The sequence below is a fragment of the Selaginella moellendorffii genome, unplaced genomic scaffold (genome assembly GCF_000143415.4).
Source record: "Selaginella moellendorffii unplaced genomic scaffold, v1.0 SELMOscaffold_97, whole genome shotgun sequence".
Taxonomy (NCBI): Eukaryota; Viridiplantae; Streptophyta; class Lycopodiopsida; order Selaginellales; family Selaginellaceae; genus Selaginella; species Selaginella moellendorffii.
The window spans coordinates 236,257-250,264 of NW_003314358.1; the positions used below are offsets into that span (position 1 = coordinate 236,257).

The 14,008-nt window shown below is 45.6% G+C and overlaps 3 protein-coding genes and 1 non-coding gene across 5 annotated transcripts; 3 read left to right on the forward strand and 1 right to left on the reverse strand.

The window, feature by feature from the left end:
- Positions 1-1,824: 1,824 nt before the first annotated feature.
- Positions 1,825-1,896, forward strand: TRNAP-AGG. Its single transcript has one exon. It is a non-coding gene; the product is annotated as a tRNA-Pro (tRNA).
- A 1,234-nt stretch (positions 1,897-3,130) lies between these two features.
- On the forward strand, positions 3,131-5,298 carry LOC9650728 (AP2-like ethylene-responsive transcription factor At2g41710). Its single transcript, XM_024663134.1, has 7 exons — positions 3,131-3,457; positions 3,522-3,604; positions 3,685-3,693; positions 3,752-3,840; positions 3,908-3,981; positions 4,051-4,178; positions 4,239-5,298. The coding sequence occupies exons 1-7, from the start codon at positions 3,183-3,185 to the stop codon at positions 5,045-5,047; spliced, it is 1,467 nt and encodes a 488-aa protein (XP_024518902.1). The 5' UTR covers positions 3,131-3,182; the 3' UTR covers positions 5,048-5,298.
- LOC9651110 (transcription factor RF2b) lies at positions 5,194-9,691 on the reverse strand. 2 transcript variants are annotated; one of them, XM_024663135.1, is made up of 6 exons: positions 8,662-9,691; positions 8,457-8,589; positions 8,326-8,410; positions 8,014-8,233; positions 7,693-7,934; positions 7,514-7,636 (listed from the first exon to the last, which is right to left on the reverse strand). In XM_024663135.1, the coding sequence occupies exons 1-5, from the start codon at positions 9,474-9,476 to the stop codon at positions 7,931-7,933; spliced, it is 1,257 nt and encodes a 418-aa protein (XP_024518903.1). In that variant the 5' UTR covers positions 9,477-9,691; the 3' UTR covers positions 7,514-7,636; positions 7,693-7,930. The 2 variants fall into 2 exon arrangements, with proteins under 2 accessions (XP_002989436.2, XP_024518903.1); XM_002989390.2 differs by lacking the exons at positions 8,014-8,233; positions 8,326-8,410; positions 8,457-8,589; positions 8,662-9,691 and adding exons at positions 5,194-5,307; positions 5,365-6,112; positions 6,173-6,438 and having other exon boundaries at positions 6,687-7,636; positions 7,693-8,007.
- Positions 9,692-9,846: 155 nt separating this feature from the next.
- Positions 9,847-10,644, forward strand: LOC9651111 (uncharacterized protein At2g34160). The gene is made up of 5 exons (XM_002989340.2): positions 9,847-10,016; positions 10,084-10,132; positions 10,191-10,253; positions 10,308-10,372; positions 10,427-10,644. Exons 1-5 carry the CDS (start codon positions 9,882-9,884, stop codon positions 10,526-10,528), a joined length of 414 nt encoding a protein of 137 aa, XP_002989386.1. The 5' UTR covers positions 9,847-9,881; the 3' UTR covers positions 10,529-10,644.
- The last annotated feature ends 3,364 nt before the right edge of the window (positions 10,645-14,008 follow it).

Here is a 14,008-nt window from a genome sequence, read left to right on the forward strand (position 1 = left end):
CTTTGTTGGTAAGCCTCTGGTTGCCAAGTCTTTATCGAAAATCTATAGTTTGGTGAAAGTTCTATATGGATATATAATATTTCTTATTACATTAGATACTGCAGTTTGTCCTTGAGCCATTGTTTCTTTTCGGCAACTCCAGAGATATTCCAAATCCATATTTGAAGTCTGAATGAAATATATATTACAAATCTCCGAATGGAATTTATTCATGGAATCTTATTCTAGTGCTCTTCCAAGCCACATGGCGGTAGAAGGCATGGCGCAGGGGCATGAGCAAGGCTGAAGTTTTCGGCAGAAGATTATACTTCGAAAGGTGGAAGGGATTGAAGATAGCGTTAAGAATGCATCTCCTATTAATTCTAAATACAGGTTCTTATATGTAATAGAGTTACGGAACCCAAGTTACAGTAAGTTTTTGTAAAAATATTCTCCCATTCACGTATCTAATAAGTACTTGTTGAATTCACATTTTCTTTGTGGATACCCTTGAGCCAATGTTTCCTTTCGGGAAGTCTAGAGAGATTCAAAATCCATATTAGAAGTTCGAGCTTGCCAAATTATATTACAAATCTTGGAATGAACATATTTATGTATAGTGCTCTTCAAGCTCCACCACACGGCAGTAAAAGGCATTTCGCAGGCTGAAGAGCGTAAGAAGGACGTTTTCGCAGAAAGATTAATCTTTGAACCGTTGAAAGATTGGAGGCAGCGGGAAATCCTTGCCATGATCATCCGGGGTCACCCGGGCTAGTAGCAAGCACCAAAACGACCAAGATTGCCAAAGCGCACAAACGAGCGCTTGTGTTTGCCACAGGAAATGAATGTTACAAACACATTTAATACTTCTTGTAACTAGTTCTAGTCATATATGTAACTCAACAATAATATGTAGATAACATCCTTGTGTGTCACTTGGGCGATAAATTGGGTAAAAATACAATATAAGGATTAATTTCTCAATGATCAAATGTGAGCAAAGCAAAAAGAGGCAATTCATGTCAAAGTCAATAAATATAAATTAGAAGCTTGTGACTTTGACTTTGTTTACGATCCGGTTCCCTAGTCTTTATAAAAAATCTACAGTAAAACTTCGATATGGATGTATAAAATTTTCATTTCATATGACACCGCTATGACCATACTATATGGACGGTCAATTTAATGTAAAACTACATGTTTAATCATAATATCCATTGACTTTGGTTCTTCTCCCAAGAATTTTCTTTGTGGATACCACAGCCACGTTTAGCAGAAAAGAACCTACATTATCTAGAGTTTGTCTTTGAGCCATTGTTTGCTTTCGGCAACAGCCTAGAGAGGAAAATCCATTGGAACTTCGAGCTTTCAGAAGCTTAGCAATTACTATTTGGAGTGAAATATATTCATGGATCTTAACCCTAGTGCTATAGCGATTCTTCCAAGCTTTACTCAGCTCAGCATGGTGGTACAAGGCATTTCTCAGGCTTGAGAGCATAAGGGGGAAGTTTTCGCCGGAAAATTATGCTTCGAACCGTGGAAAAGATTGGAGGCAGCGAGAATACCTTGGCACAGTGATCATCCGTTGTCACGCGAGCACTAGCAGCAAAAATCGCAAGAAAAAACAACCCTAAGATTATAGCCCAAGCACGCAAACAAGCGGATGTGTTCGCCATTGCAATGAAATGCTACAATACAAACGCATCTCCCTTGTTTATATATTACTCTTTGCAACTACTAGTCAAAGTTTCATATGTGGAATTAGTATTATAACTATACATTTCTAGAATATATTTGTAAGTCAAAGTATTGCAAACGGGAGAGGACACTGTGAAGAAATGTGATGGGCATTTGGTCTAGTGGTATGATTCTCGCTTAGGGTGCGAGAGGTCCCGAGTTCAATTCTCGGAATGCCCCGAATCTCCACTGGAGTTCTATCGTTTTCCTTCGCTTTTCCTGCCCCCGAAAAGGCCAGACTTTTGCACGAAGAGGAGCCACTTTCGATGGGTTTGATGCCAAACTCTCTGCGAAGATGACAAGAAAATCAAATCGTCAAAGGCCTCGCAGCGCGCACCACCTGGAGCTCCATCGCCCAACCTTCTAGAGCGTAAAAAAAGTGAACAGAGCTGCGAATTTCTTACGAAACAATCCCGCTTTTAACTTACTCCCTGTTGTTGTAGAGCCCGGCTAAAACGAAAGCACGGAATCTAGAGAATCTCACACTGTTGCCTTCGTCTCTTTCGCGAAACGCGAGCCAAACCAGGAACAGCGGCCATGCCGTACCCGATGCCGTACGATCCCGCCACGTCGACATGACCGTTAGCCACGTACCGTACGCCCGTGCCCCCTTCCGTACCGCCCTTCCGTGCTTCGTCCCCCTGTCGCGAACGTTGTTCTTCAGCGTGGCTTTGCGGCATTGTCGATCTCGCCCCGCTCCGGGTGGATATATAGTAGATTCTTACCCAGGGTGCTCTCTTTTTCCTCTCCAGCCACTCGATCGATCGATCAATCGCCTTCTTCCTTGTTCTCCTCGGAGCTCTCGCCCTCGATCGATCGTCTTGTTTTGGATTTGGTGGCTTTTTGGGTCCCTCCTCGCCACTTCTACAGCTGGGAAATCGCACAAGCAAGGCGTGGCTCTTTTGTTTTGAGGCTTGGATGGTTTTGATCCCAGCAAGGTTGCCCCGAAATTCTTTTTGCGCCGCGGAGTGGACAAACTCTCGCGACCTCGGCCCCGGCGGGTATGATGAATCCTCTTGTCCTCTTAGGCCGGCATTGGTGAGCCCATCGCCACTCCCTCATTCCTTCGTTCTTTCTTTCCCTTCCTCCCTTTAATTGTGTTTTTTTCCTCCCTGTTTGCTCTGTTGCCTTCGCCCAGACAAAAGAGCGCCTCGCCCTCGTTCGCGCGTGAACGAGGCTACATATAGTCCTCCTCGCTTAGATTGTATCATCCTTCTCCTTCTCTTTTCTCCTCCCTCCTCTACTTCTTCTTCTTCTTCCTTTCATTCCTCTCGATCTTAGCATCCAGTTGATCGGTTCTAGCGCCTTGCTTCCTCCCCAAAATCAGAAATTGAGAATCTGGGTCGCCATTTCCACGCATTGGGTCTCCGAAGATGCAGCTCCTCCTGGAATCCACTCGCTAATTCCCCCTCACCGAGCCTCTAACCAATCCAACAGAGTAGAAAAGAGAAGATTAGTAGAGAAATATGGATACCTCTGCGTGGCTTAACTTGCAACCGGATCTTACAAAGCTAGAAGATGACGCTGGCCTCGCGCTCAATCTCACCGATAGACTAGGAATTCAGCAGCAGCAACAGCAGCAGCAGCAGCAGCAGCAGCAGCAAATCCAAGCCCAGCAGCAGCAAAATCACGCTGCTGTCGGAGGCAAACGCAAGCGAGGCTCCACTGCAAAGGAAAGAATCAGTAAAATGCCCCCATGCACTGCGGGGAAACGAAGCTCGATCTACCGTGGCGTCACAAGGTAGCGAGAACAAAAAAGATGGATTGCTCAAAGCGAAGATCTAAACATCCTTCTTTTCTATCAGGCATAGATGGACTGGTCGCTATGAAGCTCATCTGTGGGACAAGGGAACTTGGAATCACACACAAAACAAAAAGGGAAAGCAAGGTATACTTCACTGTGATCTTTGTTCTTGCTTAACACTGATCTTTCTCCTCTTTCCAAAAACTTTGTATTCGTTCGGACAGTTTATCTCGGTAAGTTGCATTTGTGGCTCGTGATCTTTGTCTAAATGGTTTCCTTCCAACCTTCCAGGAGCTTATGACGACGAAGAAGCAGCAGCGAGAGCTTACGATCTGGCAGCTCTCAAATACTGGGGACCTGGAACGCTCATCAACTTCCCTGTGAGATTTTCAAAAGCTCAAGCCATTCCATTTGGCTTGACGATGATTTGCTCCCCCTTGCTCGCAGGTGACAGACTATACCAGAGATATCGAAGAGATGCAAAACGTTTCCAGAGAGGAGTACCTGGCCTCTCTTCGAAGGCAAGAAGAACAACGAGCGAGAGCTCCTTCTCGTCGTGAATCTCACTCGATGCCTTTGTAATTCTCCAGGAAAAGCAGTGGATTCTCGCGAGGAGTGTCAAAGTACCGCGGAGTTGCGAGGCACCACCACAACGGGCGATGGGAGGCTCGGATCGGCCGCGTGTTTGGCAACAAGTATCTCTACCTGGGAACATACAGTAAGTTTCCAACACTTCCAAGAACAAAACGAAGAACTTACACTATTGTTTCGTCCAAAGGCACGCAGGAAGAAGCTGCCACGGCCTACGACATGGCCGCGATCGAGTATAGAGGCCTCAATGCCGTCACGAACTTCGATCTCAGCCGATACATCCGCTGGCTGAGGCCCGGAGCACAGCAGCAGCAAGCAGCCGGAGGAGCCACCGCCAATCTCCACGAAAACCACGACTTTGGCTCCAAGGAAAACGATGCCAGTGGAGCCGAGTTTGCGGACGAGATCCTGCAAGTCGATCGAAGCGGCAAGGATTCGTCAGTGCTGGAAAACAATGGCGGAAGCACTAGAGTGTGGCCTACTTCGCAGGCGAGCGAGCCTTACCAGCTTCCTACTCTGGGTCTCTCGAGAGCGGCGGTGGCGCAGCACAACGCTAGCAAGGCTCAAAAGAAGAACGCTCCCACGGCGCTGGGACTCCTCCTCCAGTCGAATATGTTCAGGCAAATGCTGGAGAAGACCTCCACAAACGGTGGAACCTCCGCGAACCCGGCGAGCTTGGACGATCGATCGACCTCTCCGGCTGGCGGTCAGGAGAGTGAGATCGATATGGACGAAGGAAGCCAGTACCTGGTTGCGAGCGAGGAGGTGTTTAACAATCACCACCATCAAGAAGGTGGCGGTGCTTCCTCGTCTTCGTCTTACACTCCGTTCCAGCACGACTTTGGATTGAGCGGTCCTCCGGCTGCGCAAGAGACCGCGACTCCTGGCGGCGGTGTGGATCCAGAAGATGGTGCCGGTGCCGGATTGACGCTGTGGAGCTCGCTGGAATCCAACTTCTCGTCGCTGCCAATGACCAACGCGATCAGTACTTGCTAGAACAAAAAGTGTGAAGAACACTTACATACCTCCAATAACTTAGGAGCGAAGAAGATAGCAGCAACTTGACCAACACAGGCGTCCTCCCGTGTCCATCGGGTGGAAACTCACACAGAAAAAATTTCTTCTAACGATTCTTTGGCCCGCAGATTCTTGATCCCGCGAGCTGTGTTCTTGTGTGACTATAACTTTTACGTAGCCAAAAGTTTGGCTTGGCTTCTCACGAAATACAATGACTGATTGAAGATTTCTAACACAGTCTGTAAAGAATGATCGAAGTCAGGCACTGATAAGAAAAGAAACCATAAAAAGCTTACCACAAGCCTTCGAAGCCGATGCATGAAGCGCTAGATTTGTTGCCTCTGGCACTTAAATCTTCGTTTTCCTCTTCCTCGGCGAACGAGGACTTCTTCTCAAGCTTGTTCGCGGTGTAGACATCGAGAACAATGAAAGAAGCGATGGTGATGACGTAGAACAGCAAGCTAAAGCCAAGCAGCGCCTTAAACCACGAGCAACTCATAAATCTCTGCTTGAACATCCTCTTGTGGATCCGTCTATCCCGAGGTCTCGACCACTCGAGGTAGCAAGGCGTGAGCCAGGTTCTTCCGTGCGCCCCGCAAACGAAAACGATGACGAGCAAGTCGAGAGAAAAGTGAGCCGCGCTTGCCTTGGCGAGTCGAATTCTGAGTTGTTTGCCTGGCTGGTTGATCTGCCTTGCATGGCTCACGAGAGGATAGAGCGGCCCCAGAGTGATACTCACGTACGCGTACGAGATGATCTTTAACGCTGTTTTCCAGAAAGGCTGCTCAAAGTTTGCTTGGATGGTCTCGGGAGCTTGATGTTGGCAATGAGGACCTGTGGCTTCTTCCTGGGCTATCCTTCCACTTTGGCTGGAAGAAGTGGGAGACCTCAAGAGAATCCAAAACGCGGTCGATGGTACGACTATCACGAGAACCAAGTAGAAGTAGTAGTAGCGAAAGGGTGACGATGAGTGGTAGAATCCCTCTTCGGTTATGACCTCGAACGCCAGGCTTCTCACGAGCAATGCGGAGACAATGTGTAGTCCTGGATGGATCACAAGAACACCATAAGACAAAGAAAAGAAAAGTAGAATGGACAACTTACCTCCAGCGATTCCCATGCTCGATCTTCCAAACAGCGTTGCCTTGTCCGAGGTGGTGGCCATAGCCAGGCCACCGTTGTAAGCACCCGAGAGAAACGAGGCCGCCAGAGAGAGCACGAGAATGGTCGGTGGCTTTGCTCCGGGGCCTGAGAGGTAGCCGAGCTCCGCAAAGACGTGGAACTGGAGAACAAGTTGGGGACCCGTTTCTAGCGCTGCCGCGAGGATGTTGTACACGGCATCGATCTCGTTGGATCGCAAGTCCCTCACTCTAGAGCCAAACAAAAATTAAACTTGTCAGCTCTCAGAAAGAAAACATAGAAAAAACTTGGAACAAGCAAAGTAAAGAATCGCAATTCGCCAAAGAAAAACGAAGAAGAAAGCTTCTACTCACGTAGAAAACGAAGACGAAAACCTTCGTGGAGTCCACAGAACTTAGAAAACTAGAACACCCAAGACAATCCGGGAGAAGTTCTCAAGGAAGAGAAAGAAGAACAAGAAGGAAAGGAAGGAACTCACCCCTGGAGTTGTCCAGTTCTAAAGATGAGCAGCGTGAGCTTCCGGAGGTAGATCACTGGCAGCAAATACGCGCATTTGACAGCCTCCTTGCTCTTGTCGAGATGGAGATAGAAAACCAGCGCATTGATCACATGAGCTATGGCCATGATCGCGACAATGCCCGGGAAGATCCCCGGGAACTCGGAGCGCGGCCCTTCCGAGTGGATCCTCACATCGCTGCTCTGGTTGTGGTACTCGAGAATGTAGTACTTCCACGCGGTGGCGATGTTGCTGCCATACTCGAAGAAGTAAGTAGCGGCGGAGAAGAGAATGGTGGCCGCCACCCACAAATCCGGGGCGTCCGAGGAGGCGCGGCTGCTCAGCGACTTGAGGAGCGCTTTGAATGAAGATCCCGAGAGAGGAGACGATGGAAAGGAGACGACTGCCATAGTTCAGAGCTTCGGTTTTCTTGGCTTTCTTGCTTGCATCGATGAGAGATTCCGGAGTTTGGCTCCGGAAAAAGAATGGCGACCCAGAAGACCCTTTACACTCTTTTCACTGCCCTCTTGCTGCTTCTCTCGATCGGAGAAAGAAATCTATCCAAGGAGATGGAAGTTTGAAGCTAGAACAGAGAACGAGAAGAAACTTATCAATGCCTAGGTACCACTTCGCTTCCAAGAAGAGAAAAAAAGAAGAGTGAGAAAGCTTTCAGCTCACGGATCAAGATTTGATCGAGAGGAAGAACCAAAGACTCAAGTCCAAACTATTTCCACCTACCGCTGCCACTGCTCCCGACAGCGAAACCTTAGCGAGATTAAAGTCACGAGCTTTTTTAAAAAACAAAGATCTAGCAAAAGAAGCAAAGAAAAACCTCGTTTCTGGAAGAACTTTCAAGCGATCCACAAGGTATGAACTGACAAAAGCGTGTTCTTCTTCACGAAACTTTTGTGACTGCGGGCGACTGCGGGCGACTGCAAGACAGCAATGTGAATCATTCGCGGAACAAAACAGAATTTAAAAAACATACCATGCGAAGATGGATAATCGCGAGGTTGACTCTCGTGTTGACTTTTCAGCAAAGAATGTTCTTGCGGGAGAATCGTTTACTCTCGTCAAGAACAAAAAATATCAGAGAAAAGAGGACCACAAACATGAACTTGAATTTAGATCCAAAGGAAAAAAAAATTAAAATTACACCGACCGGGCTTGTTCTGTTGTGCCTCATCCCGTTGCCAACGCATTCTTATTCTAGATTGTCTTCGTCTTCATCTGGGAGGAACAAGCAGGAGAAACCGTGAAAACTTTCCTCTTGCCACTCTCTCGTTTTTTTTTTCTTCCTTTTTTCTACCTGCATTGGAAGAAATCCGTTTGCTGTTGCTGCTGCTGCTGCTGCTGCTGTGGCGAGTTTTTCAATTGCTGGAGCTGCTGCAATTGTTGTGGCGAGAGCTGATGATGAAAGTACTGCTGCTGTTGATGATTCATGAGCTGGTGTTGGCCGTTTTCTCCCGAGATCTGACCGGTTGCGATCTTCAATCTCTGGACCTCGTCTTTCAATGCGTCGTTTAAAGCTTTAGCAAAAGAACAAAAAAATAAAAGTTCCATGTGAGAGAGAGAGACAAAAAACATCAGCGCCAAAGCGAGAGTAAAGTAAAAAGCCTACCATCACGAAGCTGGGCTTGCTGCTCCATTGCTTGCAATCGCAACTTGAGCTCGTTGTTTTCGGTCGTGAGTCCCGCGGTGTCCCTCTAGAAATGCCAAAGATCAGGAATGGATACAGGTGAGGTGACAAACCTGTAGCATTGTCAGCTGCGCGGACAAAGTCGTAGCTTCGGTCTGGAGGGTCTGGACTTTTCTCTCCAGCTCGGAGATGTATCGCATCTTGCGTTCCTTGGAGCGAGCAGCGGACTGTCGATTGGCAAGAATCCTGATCCACAGCGACAGCAACTTATCAGCTCCCAAAGCTTCGAACGAGAAAACTAAACCAGCAAAGGCTGACCTTTTGGCACGCTTTGGATCGACCAAAGCCAGCTCCGCGAGCTTGGCAGCCGCGGCAGCTCGCTTCGCCTCGGCGCTCTCCACATCCAGATCGTGCTTTAGACTCGAGGATCCATCCATGGAGTTACTGTGCTGGTGCCGGGGCCGCCTCACCGCGTCGGCATTGAATCCTTGCAACGCTCCATCCATGGACAAGCTCCGCGCGTGGTGGTGGTGGCCTGGCTGCTGGCTGCCCAGTGCCGCGACGCCGCCAGAGTCATGCTTGTTGGAGGCACCGTAAGGCGAGCTCATCTTCTCCATATCGATGTAGATCGAGAGGAGGTCCTCGCCAACGTCGTCGGAGAGAGCCGGCATCTCGGCGAGATTGCTGGCGGCGCCACCACCTCCACCACCACCGCCACCACCACTGTTGTTAACTCCATTGTTGGTGTGGAAGTCGGAGAGAGCCTCGGGTAGCCGGAACGCTATCTCGGACTGTGCTCGCCGGTGGTGTCCAAATCTCCTCACGGGCTCGCCACTGTTGGTGGAATTGTTGGTAGCGTTGTTGTTAGCGTTGGTGTCCCGGGAAGACGATGGCGGCGAGTATTGTGGAGTGGAGCTCACGTCCTGCATGGACAGATCCACCGAGAGAGATCGCGCCGGCCGCGAGCTGGACGCGTCGGAGCTCGTCGGCGAGGTAGCCGGCTCCATTTTCAATCCAAATCCCGGCCCTCCTCCCCGGGTATCGCCATTGCTGCCGCTCTTCCTAGCGCTGGTGGCGAAATCCGACTGGAGCCTCTCCACGAATGCCTCATAGCCATCGCCAAGCCCCTCCATTTGCCCTTCCTGGCCGGATTCTCACACCGACCTGGCCGGGCAACGCGATCGATTCCTAGGGATTGATTCACGCGGCAATCTATACCTCCATTGGCCGCTCCAATCGACCTAAGCTCGCTCGCCGCCGCTGCTCCATGGAATTCCCCAGCCCTAGGAGGAGCTCACCCGCGCGCATCACACTCCTCGTGATTCCCCAAAACCCTCGACGGGGAACTATTGAGAGCGTCCGTACGCGCTGGTCGTGGTACGGACAGAGTGCCAGGCTGGCGGATGAGGTGGACCACGGGGCTTAATGGCACGTGTCAGGAGCGACACGTGGCAGTGGGCTTTAGCGCGCTTTTGCCCTAACCCTGGGTTTAGGGTTTTGGGGGAGAAGGCACGAAATTTCACGAGAGCGCGACGGCGATGGCGGAGGCGGATTCTGGCGGCGCTGGAGGAGGCGCTGGCGGCGCTAGCACTGGCGCTGGTGGAGGGAGAAAGAATAGAATCCAGGTCTCCAACACGAAGAAGCCGCTGTTCTTCTATGTCAATCTCTCCAAGGTGCGTCCGCGGGTCGGGGTTTCTCTCCTTTTTCGCTGATTCTATGTTTTCCTGGGGCGCTCGGCAGCGATTCATGCAGCAATACGGGGAAGTGGAGCTCTCAGGGCTGGGAATGGGTAAAACTTTCGTTGCAATCGATTTGCCGGTTTCTTATGGATTTGGAGATGTGAACAGCGATCGCGACCGTCGTCACAGTGGTGGAAATACTCAAGAACAACGGTCTGGCGCTCGAGAAGAGTAAGAGACTTTGATAAAAGATTTCTCCTTTCATTGCGGCCTTTTTCTCTGTAGAGATCTACACCTCGACGATTGAAATCCAGGACGAGCTTCGGGGGCGCCCAGTCCAGAAAGCAAAGGTAGCTTGCGTCCACTTCTCTTCTCAATTGGGAAAACCAAATCGTGTGCTCCAGATCGAGATTGTGCTCAAGAAGTCGGACAAATTCGACGAGCTCATGGAGAGTGCCGCGGAAGAGAATGGTCCTGGTGCCAATCACCAGCAAACGGAAGCGTAGCTAGCGATTTTCATCAACCGAGTGAGTAGCTAGCAAGCACGAAACGAATGTTGAGTACCTCCTTTTCCAAAGTGGTAAATTTTCTCCCAACTCAAATGTCGATCCGCGTTGTTCCATGAGGAAAACATCGTAGCGTTTCTGTCAGTCTTTAGGAAACGATCACGTCTAGGATAATGTGAGGAGACAGCCGGAGTCAACTAGCGACCCAAATGCTCTACCATAGAGCTATGCCTCCATTGCCATCTTACATGTGAATGACCACTATCCTTCCGACTAGGAGTATTAAACGTATGAATATACTATAAAACAAATTATAACATTAATTTAGTTAAGAAATAGTTCTGGTTTGTTTTAGAAAATCTATAAAGGTATAAAAAAATATTTAGAATATCTTCTAGGATATTCTTTAATTCAATTCTTTAACTTTTTCTAATAAAAGTTTAACATTAATATTCTAATATATCACTAATATAAACCATATTTACCACTCTCTTTCCTTAAATAAAGATTGAGCGATGTGATTGTGATGAGAAGATTAACAATTATATCTAGACTGGCATTTGATGTTTATTATACTATCCTCAATCTTTATAACTTTTGAGGAAAGAATCAGAGTAATTGCAATATTTTTAGCTACTAAAGCCTAGGTTAGAGATGTAAGCACTTGCATCTATAAGTACTATAATTGGGGAGCTAAAACAATTGATTAAAAATATTCCAAATACTACTTTTTAAAAAGTTATATTATAAAATGTTTTATAAATTTAAATTATAGTTTTATACTCCAAGTGTATGGTTACAATACTATATACTAATATTAGTATAATGGGATTTTGGTAGCCGTTGAATTAATTTTAATTCAGACCATTTACTCCTATATATAAATTAGGGTTTTTGGGCTAATTGATATAGACATTTCTATATTTCATTTCCATATTCCATGCATTTACATTAGTGGAGATGAGAGGCAACATTGATTGTCCTTGATGAGTGTTTGGATTTGAAATTTTACTTTAAATCTAGCTTTTATATTGTTTAAATTTCCCTTTTCTTATAATTTTTTCAATTTTTTCTCTTTTGCTTTTTTCTTTTTTGTTCATTTTTATGGTAAAGTAGCAGCCTCTTCCTCCTTTGACTTTTGAGTAGCAATTGGTGCAATTGCTCAATGCTATATGGCTGCAATTGAACAATTAAACTTAGTTGATGGTGGTATTCATAACACGTGGTACAATTCTTTTTACTCTTGTTGTCAATCCTTAAGTTTAGCTAGAGTCCTTCCACAAGAATCCTAGGGTTGATGTGTACCATTAGTTCAATCACTTCACGGTGATTGCCACATATAATTCTTGGGATGATGTTTGGTGTTTGTATGAATTTCCTATGTGTCTCTAAGGGATAGCATTGCAATGGTACAATGGTTTGAGTGTAGTCATTTATAAGGATTGGAGCATTCCCTTGAACGTCTTCAAACACGCATTTGGATATGTTAACGATTATGATGATGCTTTCCAACAATTATATCATCTTTGTTAAGAGCCATTTGAGTCTATGATATAATTGGCATTTGTTTATGAAGCCTCTTGCTTTGTCCGGAGCCCAATATGTTAAAGTAGATCAATTTAGGAATGTTGTGGTCAGCACTTCATCAAGATCTTGTAGGATTTATGCATGCATTTGCTCCAGCCACCATTGACAATGCTCTTCACTTGGTATAACGTTATGAGGTGTCACTTCTTCCACTTTTTGCCACACGTCTTTCAACTCCACTTCTTATGGGAGATAGTTCTGTTCCAATAGAAGTTGATGTTACTGTTGTCTGAGTTTAAGAACAAGGGAAAAGACATACTTGTGGCCATGATGTCCATTGTTAGGCATGTGATGAAATTAGTCACACTTATCGGTGTTATCGGCATTTTTTGGATTGACAACCTCCATTTCTTTGGTAGAGACCTTAGCATTAACAATGTCTTGTTAGTGCTACTATAGTAGAAGGTTTAGATATTGAGGTAACCCTTCCATCTCCTTTTCGAGAGTATCATCAAGGGGTTTACTCGGCATTAGTTAATTTAGTGTTTACTTTCCAAGCTCATTCTTATAACAAAAGGTCTCCTATTATTTTCTCTGTGTTGGTTGATATAGGTTTGAGTTTATTTTCTATTGCTCGACTTATTGCCATACGTTGCTATTTACATTTATATTGTGTGGTAGAGCCAGATTTCATTCTATATGGTAATAGCTGTACACACACATGTGCATAGGATGAGGTATACTTAGTTGTGTGTATAGGCAATTTTGAGCTTGAGTTGTAGTTATTGCAAGTGATGTCGAGTCAAGCTTTTGACCTCATCTTTAGTATGGATTAGTTGCAGTGCAATCATGCCAAATGTGACTTTGAAGCTTCTCCCTCTTGTCTTATACTTATATTTTTTCAATTCCTCTTACTTTTGTTCCTCTCCATCCTTCTGCTTTTACCTTTACATCCATCACTTTTATCTCCTATTACTTCCTTTTATATTTCCATCTTGTTCCTCTATTCCCTCTTTCGATCCCTTTGACAATCTTTGTATTGTAGCGGTTGACTAGCTCATGAAGGAGTATATTAATCTCTTTGAATTTGGCCTATTGTTTGGGGCCAAGATTGCAATACGTCATTTTATTCTAACTAAGGATGCTCATCTAATCAAGATTCCTGTTGTCGTTGGTTGCCAAAAGAGATCAAAATTTTACATACAAACATCAAAGAAATGTTAGAAAAGGGTGTTATTTGAAAGTTGTAGAGTCCTTGGGTATTTGAATATTATCTTGTAATGAAACCTGATGAAAGTATTTGTTTCTATATCGACTATTGTCTATTAAATGAAGTGATGGTCTTAGGAGTATACCCTCTTCTTCACACTGCTGATCTTTTGAATTATCTAAAGAGAAGCTATTAGTTTACCAAGTTAAATCTTGCTTTTGGGTGCTAGCAAGTGTCGAGAAAGATATTCTTAAGACTATTTTTCATATACTATTTGATTTGTACAAATTTTTAGTGATACTGTTTAGTTAGTTAATGCTCTAGCAATTTTTTAAGGGATGATAGACAAAGTTCTTTGTGATATGCTAGAAGTAACTATTGACTTCATCGATAATGTTTTGAGGGGATGCAAGAGGAACATATCCATGATGTTTATAATGTGTTGGATCGGCTATAACAAGTTAGTTTAAAGTTGAAGCAGTTGAAGTGTATGTTTGGGTCCAAAGACACAATTTATCTTGGGTACCGTATTTTTTGTAAGGGTTTGCAAGTTAATTTTGACAAACTTGTGGCTATTCTAAAATTCTCTACTCTGAAGTGTGTGAATGATGTGTAGCCTTCCTAGGCAAAATGTAGTATCTTGGTCATTTTGTTGATCATCTTCTGATTGCACTACACTATTGCAAGTGTTGCTGAAATTATCAATGTTGTATTTCATCTGGTTTGTGGACTATGAGCCAGTG